This window comes from Prosopis cineraria, unplaced genomic scaffold (genome assembly GCF_029017545.1).
Source record: "Prosopis cineraria cultivar Desert tree isolate PC_DT_omini unplaced genomic scaffold, ASM2901754v1 PC9, whole genome shotgun sequence".
Taxonomy (NCBI): Eukaryota; Viridiplantae; Streptophyta; class Magnoliopsida; order Fabales; family Fabaceae; genus Prosopis; species Prosopis cineraria.
The window spans coordinates 22,261,831-22,273,646 of record NW_026555340.1 but is presented as its reverse complement, the minus strand read 5'-3'; the positions used below and the strand labels follow the sequence as shown (position 1 = coordinate 22,273,646).

At 30.9% G+C, this 11,816-nt stretch overlaps 1 protein-coding gene across 1 annotated transcript; it reads right to left on the bottom strand.

Moving 5' to 3' along the window:
- Nucleotides 1-2,173: 2,173 nt before the first annotated feature.
- LOC129321050 (phospholipid:diacylglycerol acyltransferase 1-like) lies at nucleotides 2,174-8,212 on the bottom strand. The gene is made up of 7 exons (XM_054966775.1): nucleotides 7,455-8,212; nucleotides 6,429-6,651; nucleotides 6,042-6,325; nucleotides 4,917-5,241; nucleotides 4,140-4,399; nucleotides 3,297-3,786; nucleotides 2,174-2,508 (listed from the first exon to the last, which is right to left on the bottom strand). The coding sequence occupies exons 1-6, from the start codon at nucleotides 7,898-7,900 to the stop codon at nucleotides 3,306-3,308; spliced, it is 2,019 nt and encodes a 672-aa protein (XP_054822750.1). The 5' UTR covers nucleotides 7,901-8,212; the 3' UTR covers nucleotides 2,174-2,508; nucleotides 3,297-3,305.
- Nucleotides 8,213-11,816: the final 3,604 nt, after the last annotated feature.

The following is an 11,816-nucleotide window of genomic DNA, read 5'->3' as shown; positions in this document are numbered from 1 at the left end:
TAATTACTTTATTGAGGTAAAATTTAGTTAAAAATGCTTTATAAAAGGAATATTAAACTTCAATATATACATGTAGATGAGATTTGTAAGAAATTAATGTTCTTATTTGAAACCTATATGTAATTCTCTCATAAAAATTTCAATAAACTGAAATGATTTTTTTTTAAATTAGTGATAAAGATATCTACAATCTGCCCATAATAGAAGTTGGATTCAGGTTTTATGAGATAAAAGACCGATCCTTACTATCGTCTTGATTAATTTCGTTGATAAATTATTATAATTTTTTTCTTCAAGCTAATGATGTAAAGTGTTCGTATTGGATAGCACTTGGTAATTTAATAGCGCATCAAGCTTATCCCATGTGGAATAATCCAATGCTTTAGATTAGTTTATCAAGTCTTATCATAATAGGATTGCTATTTGCCAAGATATCTTTATAATTTGTTTCAAATATTTAACCCTTTTGCTTTTAGTGGAGGTGTATGTGAATTCACTTTCATGATTCAAAAAAAGAAAATGGCATCTTTAACTTGGATTAATTATAATTGTCGTAACATTTAATATGAAATTTTCATGAGAAGTGAGACCAATTCTTATCAATTTGATTAATTTAGTTGACAACTTATTTTAATGTTTTCTTAAATATTGAACACTTTTACATTTAGTGGAGGTCGACATGAATGGACTTTTATGATTGAAAAAGACTAATAGAAGTTTTAACTCGGTTTATGTATAATTATTATAAAATATACCGAGAATATTTTATTATTGTAAGAGAAGCATGAACAGAAACATCATCTTAGTCTTAATGTGTATTTGATTTTTAGTTTTTTAAAAGTCTGTTTATTAAAAATTTATTTGCCAAAAAATCAGTTTGTTAAATAAAAATTAGGTATTGTGACAGAATTTATGTTTAGATATATTTTAAATAATTCAATTTGGTAAATAAAAAATAGAATTTTTTTTATTGCAACAAAATTTTAATTTTATCACAATTAATTTGAATAGATAATACTCAAATTTAAACAAATATTGCTATATACTAGATAATTACTAATTAGACTAAAGAGTTAATATGCAATTTAGATTCTGAATTATAAGTTTAGGAACAATTTGAATGTTAAGCTCTTAGTTAGTACATTAAGCCTATTTTTTTAAAAAAAAAAATAACAGGCGTTTGCTTTAATTTAATAGGAGGTAAAATTGCACCAATTTAATTATTTAAAATTTAAAATATACTAAATAATAGTTCAGTTCAAATCATTTCTGAACTTATAATTTAAAATTTAAATTGCATATTAACCCTGACTAAAAGATTATTTTATTTTACATTCCTTATTCCTTATTTTGTGTAATAGACGAGCCAGATTCTTCCATTAAATATAGAAATTGTAAAGTTAAAAAAAAAAAAATGGGTGAGGATAAGAGCGACACCAAGGAACAGATGGGAAGGAATCTCTAACAAAGTTAAATAAAAAGATTAAGAAATAGGTTTGTACGAGAATGTCGGTTGTCCCAAAGTTAAACAAATGAGATTAGATTGGCAAAATATAATCATCTATTCATTCTTTATCACAAAGCAAATAAAAGTGAGAAAGATAAAAACAAAATAAGTTCACATTGGGGAATTGTTTGGAATTTGACTTGGAGCCGATTAGATAAATTCGTGGTTGTTTCAGTTGTGCAAATGCTTTTATGGTGTTTTTGTCTTTAGTGGTGTACTGTTTTTGTTTTTTTGTTTTAAATTCTTTGTGGTCTTATTTTTGTTTGTTTGTATTTTATTTAATAATCATACTTCAATCCAAACTGGATGGGATTGCCTGATAACTTAAAATAGATTTACATTATTCATGTTTTATTTAATCCTTTTAAAATATTAATCAATTTCTGTTTTGGTGTTTTTATTATAAAAAAATAAAGATCGGAATTCGGATGAAGACCACAATTTTTTATTTTTTATTATACGAAATTATCTTTGTGACGAAAATTGGAAATTTACAATTTGAAAACTGAGACACACATGGACACACCCCTTCTAATTCTTTATTGAAATTACAAAATAACTTTAAAAATATCTATTCATATTGATCTATATATTTTAAATATCATTTCCAATTGAAAGTTAAAAAATACATTTAATTATATTATTACAACCATTAGTTTCGCCAAATTATAAGAACAAAAATGCATTTCATGTGGAAAGAGTCATTCAACTGAGCTGATACAAGCCACCATCATAATCATAATACTATTGACAGAAATGGGAAAAAAATAAGGAAACAATAGAGTTAACAAAAATCTTGTCATCCAAATCTACATGTAATAATCAAACTTGGAGCTTGATCACTTTTTCTTTTTACTTTTTTTGGCTGATCTTTCCAGTAAAAACTGACTCAGCATTTCCTAAGAGAATAATGACAGGCTAAAGCAGGCTCTGCCTTTCTCACCTATGTAGCCCATAACACCAGCTCCTTCTCAAATAGAAGCAAGTTTGATTGTGGCCTCCTGTGTAATAATGAAAAGCCCAAAAATAAAAAATCTTCAGAGGAATAAAAAAGAAGCAAATGATACAAAAATAAATGTAGACAGATAAAAATTATGAATAGATCCGTATGAGCCCTAAGAATATATATTATTTTTTAAAAATCAAACTGAAATGCATTCATAAAGATGAAAATGAACAGATACAACAGCCCACCAAGGAGAGACTAATCAGTCATCATTCACCTCCTCTTGATAAACAAGGTGGGGAATGATAAAAAATACATAAGTTCTCTCAAGATCACGTGCTTTTCTCGTTAAAGAATGAGCACTACTAATATTGTCCCCATAAACAAAGTTAATTGAAACTATCCAGTCCTATTAATCAAATTACAAGCATTATAGAAAATATCATGGAATGGATGACCAATGCGGCAACCTTTGGTGACGAGGTTAATCGCTACTACCCAATCAGAATAATTTCATAGACATGCAAAACTACTGAAAAAGAGGCCAACAAAACCAGTTTAACCAAAGACTCTGAATAGCAGGCTTCAGCCAAATATTTGCTAGAGATGGATCAGGCATAGAACACATTCAAAGTTGAATGTCAGTTCGAAATAACGATCATGCTACGGAGAAAAACAGCATACTTTGTATCACAAGATATTAAAATTAGAATAACAATCTGATTTTAAGTTTTAACATGGATTTGTCATCTAAATCATGTCATTAATGCCAGAGGAGTTGAATCTAGAGCTTCAAGTTGATGGCTTAAAATTAAGTGCCAGAAAGTCCAGGGAATAACTCACAATGTGAATCTAGAGCTTCAAGTTGATCTTTTCAGAATATTCAAAGATCTCTGAGTAGACTCTATCTCCACCTAAGTCCTCGCCAGTGGCTCCAGCTGCTACTCTTATAATATCTTCAATTAATGCAAAGTTCCCCAATATGTCAACATGATTGCCACTCTGGGTTCCCCGACCCTCTAGAAGATTAGCTGGAGGGGCATGATCGTACTCCCTTATGTAAGTTCGGATTCCCGAAGGATTGAACCTGGTTCTTCCCCGCCAACCTTTCGCACACATGAAACCAGCACTTAAGACAGGAACAGTTTCATCTCCATTTACAGAATAAACTCCATTCCTCAGACAAGAGCCATCTCCACCATCTGCCGATGTGTCGATCTGAAAGGGAATGTAGCATTCAGATGGAGCAGTTAACTTGTAGACATATGCCCTTTCTGTAGGAATCCCAACTCCATACATTGAATAGATCTCCATATCTGGAGCATTTGGTAATCTGCAGCATCAGCAAAGAAAGTTGAAAGGAACACTGACTACAATCAGAAAGAGCAGGGGAAAAAAGAAATTTTCATTTATATTATTATATCAGGATAGCATATAATAAACAAAATCCAATAAAAATGGTAAGACTTGGATGAAGAAAAAAGCAGCAATACATTGGGGTCATCAATCTAGGTAAAAAGACCATGTAGCAGTCAAGCATATTACAATAGTGGAATTCTTTACCTGCCAGATTTAAACAAGTGTATTTGCTTCAAACAGTATATACAATTTGTTCATGAAAACCTTTAGTTTGAGGAAAAAGAAATTACAATGTTTTCTTTCTTTCATTAAAAAAAAAAATCTTACGTTGTTTCTAAGGGATTGGACCAATATTTATAATGTTTGTATTTTGGATCATCCAAATTGTCAGCAATCCCATGTGAAAAATGTGCATTTCCACGCTTCATCATCTTTGGAGCAACAAACTTGAGCAGATCAATAATATCATCAGCTGTGTATGCCTTGTAATCTGATACAGCTTTGATTCCCTCAACACCCATTTCATGGTATTCTGTCCAGGAATCACAGTGGGATGAGTTTGCAAGGTTTCTACCCTTGTCTACACCCTTCAATTACAACAAAGATAAAAATTAAGACAATGCTGTCACAAAAGTCAAAGCAAATGATCCCATGAGCATGTGGGTACCAGGCAAGTATCCACAATTTCAGAACATCAATATACAACTACAGGCCGCTATTTAAATGTCAATGTCCAAGCATTGCATTGAAAATTCTGCTTGAAAGTAGATCAAGCTTGAGGACAACTATATGATCACAAACTGAAACTATATTGCTTCCATTCAATGTTAGAAAATCAGTATTCAATGTCAGAATACCTTGAGAGAACAGTAGCTTTGCAATGGTGATCACCATGAACTGATTTCCAGATATACAATTCAAGATAGAAATTAACACTTACAGTTATATAACTAAGTTAATATAGAAGCACACATTTGGAAAATTATTTGTCTATGTCCAGCACAGACCGCAGATACTATATTACACAATAATTTGGGGGAAAAAAAGTAGCCGGTTCAAGAGATGATAAACAAAATAATAAAATTTATATAATAGAGACATTACCTTAAAATCCAACCTCTCAAGCCTGGAGGAATGTAACTCAGCCACATCCTTCCCAAATGATATAATTCTTCCATAATTCACATTTTTTGCTTGCCCAAGGCGTTCTTGGCCATTTTGAATTGAATTATGTGTAACATTATTCTTCTGCTTCTTTGCACTGCAGTCAAAGTAACCCTCAGGAGACCAATCAAGGCCACCCCATATGGTGTCTCCACCTTTCGGTATCATTGACATAGTTGAATCCCATGTCCGGGTCATCCGCATTAAATGTTGTAGGGTGTGAAGTCCAAAAACATCCTTATCCAAAAAGCCTGGTGCCATAGCCCTGTAAAGCATTAGCAGTTCATTAACTGCCAAAAGAATGATAACCATGTTTTTGGATTTTCATTACAGAGGAATCAATTTAAGGTGTTCTAGCAAATGAGGGAAGGCATTAAGATATTAGGTGTTCAAGCAACTGGTTTCCTACTCGTGAATAACTTTATTCAAGAGAAAAGGCATTTAAAGTTAAAAAGAGTGCAATGCAAAGGGGGAAAAAAAGTTAAAGCAAATATCTGCAGGGATTGCTTCATTGATCCATAATTTTATCATCAATAAGAAAACTTTATAAACATTCTTCTGACATGAATATCAATAGAAAAAGTTATTAAAGTCACCATATGTCAACAATACACAATTTCAGAGATTTTGAGAGACTGATCAACGGCATTACATTTTTTGGAGGAACAAAAACAACAGTCTTTTTATAGTTTTTAGACGTATGTGATAAAATTTTGTAGATTAAGTAAGATTATATGTTTGCATAAAGTTTCTGCCCAGATATATGTAAAATTGAATTATCACAGTGAATTTTTTATCGAACTTTAAAACTTTCAAGAACCATTGGCCAAAAAAAGGCACCCTCCAATGGTGACGTGCCCATCTCATGCATATTACTCCTTGCACAACTCATCGCCATTTCAGAAGAAAAAGTAAAATTTACACAAACATTTCCTATGATTCGATAATATTTATATTTTGTTGAGAGCATTTCAAACCTACTTATCCCAAAAAAAACATTGTTTTAATATTAGAAAAAGGAAATATAGGATCAAGAATTCACATTATAGTAGTTAAAACAAGAACCTGGCAAGAGCTATATCCCTGCCTTCTATGGAGAAAAGTCCAGCAACTGATTTTGGAACACCAAGAAAGGGTCCCCCAATGTTCATGACTGCTTTTATATGCTTGGCACACCAATCTGATCCACCTCCTCCACCCATTGGTGCTGGTGCCTCAACCCATTTCATAAAATGAAGGAAGTATAGAACACCCATTGAATGTGGAATAACAACCACTTTTTTACCATTATTAGTAGCCACCATGAGTTCTATATTACTTTTCATTCTGCTCAAAGTTTGATCTCTGACCTGGTCAGATTAAACAGAAAATGATAAAACCATGTAATTCTATCAACAGGAAAGAGGTCCGTAAAGTAGACACAATAAGCTATACTGATTAAAATCAAATTACCTCTGTATTCTGAAATGAGATTCTCCAATCATATGCAGCCATATACATGCTTTTCTCCTCATAACCAATGCGAGCTAAATTAGCTATTAAAACAGCCCAGACAAAATAACCTGGTGCAAAATAATCAGCTGCTACAAGTCCGGATACAGGCCTAACTCTTATGTCTGGATGATCTAGTCCTGTTTCATTATCTAATGACATGTGTTCAACCCAGCATAAAGGTCTGCAGATTGCAGAAATTAAAGAGTGAATTACAATATAGCATGACAAATGTTGTAAATGCTATCAAATCATGATAAAACAGGAATTTGAAGCAAGTATGAATTTCTGAGAGAAATATACAGTCAAATACGCAGTAAGATAAATATTGGACACATGGACATATTTATAAAAATTTGACACATTTAATTAAATTCCTGTAATCTTTCAAGACAGTGGGACATCTCCATAAGTTTCCTAAGTCTCAATCAAAGGCATGAAGGACAGGACATACAATAATTCGACCAAATGATGAGCATGTCACAACAAGAATATTATTCTATTTTCAAAGCCTGTGTAAGGTGTCATTCAAGCATGCTCAACAGATAACAATAAATTGTAATTTTTGTGACATTGGCATTAAGAGTCTTTAGCATCTAATCTCTGTTATCTCTTATAGGGTTATATGTTACAGAGTTTTACTAACAACCTATTCCAGAACAGTGAAGGAAAATTTCGGAGACCCTCAGTTGAAGTCACTTTTCTTTTACACGTTACTTTGATTTGAGTCAGTCAAAGTTACTCCCTAAACGCATTTCCCATTCTTGTTAGGTCAATAAAAATTCAAAACAAATTTATCACTTGTCGTGAACTGCTCTTTTTACTTCCAGATCAACATGGATCAGGTATAAATATAGCTTTTCGCATCGAGGAAACCACCCACTAGAAGCTTTTCAAGATTAATACACGCGACAACGAATTCATAATTTAAACTGGAAAAGTAGCTTTCGGGAATTAAAAAAGAAAGAAGCGTAAAAATTTCAGTACCTCTTATATATCTCTCCGAAATAGCCACCCCACATTCTCTTTCTGAACAATCCTTCCGCACACTGACGACCCTCCCAAAGTTCTAATCCTCCCGTCACAATGCCAGGCACGAAAACCACGGGGTGCTTCACCATCAAGCCCTCCTTCCTCAATTTCACGCCGGGCGGATCCGGCAATGGCCCTCCAATCGCCTCCGCTACATACTGTGGAATCGAGGCCGGCATAGCATTATACAGAAACAGCAGAAACCACCAAAGTGAGCAAATAAAACCGACGAACCAACAACAAGTATCAACACAAGTCCATTTCTTTGTCTTCTTGATTTCTTTCCCCTTTCTCTTAATTTTCTCTTTTTCTTTCTCATTCTCCTTCTCCCTCTTATCGCCATCTTGGTCAGAATCATGTATGAAATTCGCAGGGCCCTTTCTGCGTTTTAAGAACGACATCGTTTCCGGCCACTCTAGCCAGAGCCAGAGAAAAAAGGCGCAGCCCCAAAAAAAAAGGTGAAGATTAAAAGCAACTTTTAAATGGTGGGAAAGTACGGGATGTTATTCTTTGTTCATTAAAGTAGTCTGAGGCTGAAGCGGTGAGCTAGCGTGATTGCTCACAAAAGTCAATACACACCACTTCAAGTATAACCCATTCATAGTCGGAACCCTAGATTCCGGTAACCGAAGAAACGAAGAAAACGCCGGCGACGAGAGAAGGCAGTGAAAGAACGAAGAATCACACGATGGCTCCCCGTCGTCGCGCGCATGTTCAGGTCTTCTGTAAGAATAAATGGGAATAAGGGTGAGGTTGTAAAAACATAAAGCTCGAGATGTGGGTCCCGGAGAGAAGAACGCTCCAGATGGTGACGCGTGTCAGTATGACGAAACATCGGCTGTTTCTGGATGTGCCGTAAATTGCTTATCGTGGACAAGCCAATCAGATAAGAGGGCGGGAATTTCAAAGTTGATGGACGGTGACGATGCGAGGAGTGACGCAAGCGGTATGGGTGGCCACCCTATCCGATAACTCAGCGCCTAAAAGTTGGCGCGGAGTTAGTTTAGGCTTTTGCGACGAAGGTTAGTGGCTGGTTCCTCAGCGGAGGTCGTTTCAGAAAAGTGCAAAATTGTTGGCCCAGAAACCAAAAAAAAAAAAAAAAACACACAAAGAAAGAAATCCAAGTCCTGTATAAAAATTATTTTTAAAAAAATGTAATAGTTTTTTTATATTCCATTCGACAGTGTCCTGTAAAACTTATGGTATTCATCACCTATTATGTTAATTTGATTACATATTCTAATACTCAATCTAAAAATTTATGGATAAGCTAATTTAACTCTCTTAATCAATTACACCAAGTGTCATTTGATTAATTATAGTCTTTTTTATAAATTATTATACATAGAAAGATTCATTATTAATTAATTTTTTCAATTTTATATTTTCATAATTTTTCATGAATAATGTAAGAGATTATGTGTGAGAGAAAATAAGTTCATAAAACTAATGTATTTAATAAGAATAAATTCATTGAAAAAACAAATGCATTAATTATATATTAAAACATTAAAAAATCTTTACATTTTATAACACTCAACTAGATTACCACCTTCATAAAGTTGGGATTCAAACTCCTGATATTTATTCAAATTACGGGAGCTCTTAAGGCTTATGTCAATTTTAATTAATATTTTATTTTTATACTACAATCGGCTTGCGAGGAAAAATAAGTAAGAGAGAAAATGAGAGGAGAACAGATGAAGAGAAGAAAAAATGGAGGGATGCATTTTTTTTCCATCGTGCTAGGTTGAGCAATAGAAAATAGGAAAGAGAGAAATGTTATTAATTTTATATAAACAATAATAATTTTATTATTTATAAAAATATTTATATTTAATAAAATTTAATATTTTAACATATTATATATAATAATTTATATCATATATTGTTGATTGAGTTAAAACATAATTACAAATTATTTTATCCAATTTATAATTATATTTATTAAATTATCAAATATATAATAATACTAAAATTTTAAAACTATAGTCAAATATAAGGAATTTAACTGAAAATTTATAATTAATATTTTTCTAATTAATCTAAAAATTAAATATACTGCTTGTTTAATAAAAGTTCACAATCAAAATATAACTACTCTACGAATATAAAAGACTACAATGTATAAAACTTCTATGAACTTTGAGACAGTTGCATGTGATCTTCCTCACCTTTAAACATTTAAAATTAACCCTATTATCCTTTACTTTTGTTTTTTAAAACTCCTTATTTATAAATTAACTGTTATTTTATTAATATAGTTCCTATTATGTCAAATTAATGCAATACACATGACACATGATGTGAAAAAATATTTTTATTATTTTTTAACAAAATTTAAGGAAGGACAAAGTTATAATTTTCACTTTTAATACACATGATGATGCCTTTATTTTTTTTAGTTGAGTAGCATTGTTCTCATTATTCATAACATAATTTAACAGAAAAATTATAATTTTATTACTTTTTCCCAATTAAAATAGAATTTTATATTAAATAAATGAAAATAAAATTTTCCAAAAGCTATTATTGACAATATTCATATAAATTAAAAATTTATCCCATGATATTTTACAAGTTTCTTTTTTTAACAAAATTGATACAAAACAGCAATAATAAAAAATACACCTTGTTCTAAAGCTTTACACATTTTGTTTGTAACATATCAATAATTTTTTTTTGTTTGAATAAGTATTGAAAACTTCATTCAAAGGAAAAAAAAATAACAACTACAAAACAAATAAGAGTGTGGAAAAAAAAAACAAAGCAGATAACAAAATTTACAAAACTCCTATGGATGGTAGCTTTGTAGATATTTTTTTCATTTATTTAATATAACATGCTATTTTAATTGATAAAAATAATAAAACTATAATTTTTCTCTTAAATTTTATTTTCTATGAATAATGAGAACAATATCGCTCAACTAAAAAAATAAAAGTATCATCATGTGTGTTAAAAATAAAAATTACAATTTTACGCCTTTTTAAATTATGTTAAAAATAAAAAAATATTTTTTCATGTCATGTACCACCTAAGTTACATTAAAATATTTAATTTTATTTTTAAATTAAGTAACAATTTTATATTTATTTTTTATATTTAAATTATTATATATATATATAATTTTTAATTTAATTACTATGTCACTAGTTTGATTATTGATCCAACTTTGTTGAACTATACAAACTGTGAGTTGCTGATTTTCTCAATTCAATATCCGATTCAGTTATGAAAACATTAGTTAAGAGTTTTGAAAAACAAAATTAAAAAAGTTAGAAGAGTTAAGTTCAAATGTTGAAAGGTGAGAAGGGTCATGTAAAACTGCCTCAAAATTTAGGAGAGTTTTATACATTTTAGCCATTATAAAATTTAAAAATTAGTAGGTAAATTTAAAAATAAAATTTTCTTTCTAAAATTTTTTCATATTTAAAAAGAAAAATTAGAGATAAAAAGCTGTGGATGTTATATGATATTTTTCTCTCCTTTACTTTGTTTTTAAAATAATCAAGCAAGGAAAAATATTATTTTTTTCCTAACGTCTTCCACTAGCTTTTCTCTCCTACTAGGGATAAAGCTGCTCTCTTCAATACACTTATTTTTTTGTTCATATAAATGTCGTCTTATGAAAAAGGTAAATATAATATCAATAATAACCTTCTCTTACACGTCATCTTTTCCCGCCCAAAAAAATCTGACAACATGATTAGTTGAGAAACATGATCTGGCGCAGTTGTTGTCAACCATCCGCCAACAATCTCTTCAATATATTTTTTTACTTCTTTATTTAATGCTTTGTTTCAGCATAAAATATAAAAATAATGAATCCAGTCAATCCCTTGGGAGGTCAGGCCGTGTGAAGAAAGAAAGAAAAAACAAAAAGGAGTTTAGTGGGCTGATAAAGAAGAGAGAAAGGGACGAAAGTTATGCCCGGTCTGATAAAAGAGAAGAGTTTTTAATAAGACTAAAAATAATAATAAAATAATAAATATATTTAGTACGGTGGTAAAAGTGAGATAAATTTTTTATTCAAGAGGCATGGAATTGAATTCTTATGAAACTATGATTGAAGTGAATTTCATGATTTTTTATAAAATTGAATTCCTTGGAGAATTGGATTTCAATGCACCAAATAAACAAAATTCAGAGTTTCATTCTCATTTTTCCAATCCAAATTCTAATGTACCAAACCTGGCTTAATGATTCTTTGTTTAAATTCATTAGATGAAAAGGGGCGGGGGTTAGTGATAAATTGATCATATCATGTCTATCAAATTTAAGTTAATTTTAACTTTTTTTCTTTTATATTTTATC

What these genes read in the sequence shown, in the direction of transcription:
- LOC129321050 (XM_054966775.1), bottom strand. Translation starts at nt 7,900, where the DNA reads ATGTCGTTCTTAAAACGCAGAAAGGGCCCTGCGAATTTCATACATGAT. An exon ending in TTCGGAGAGATATATAAGAG is followed by an intron (nt 6,652 to 7,454) that starts GTACTGAAATTT and finishes TGCAATCTGCAG; the next exon opens with ACCTTTATGCTGGGTTGAAC. An exon ending in AGGGATATAGCTCTTGCCAG is followed by an intron (nt 5,242 to 6,041) that starts GTTCTTGTTTTA and finishes AATGCTTTACAG; the next exon opens with GGCTATGGCACCAGGCTTTT.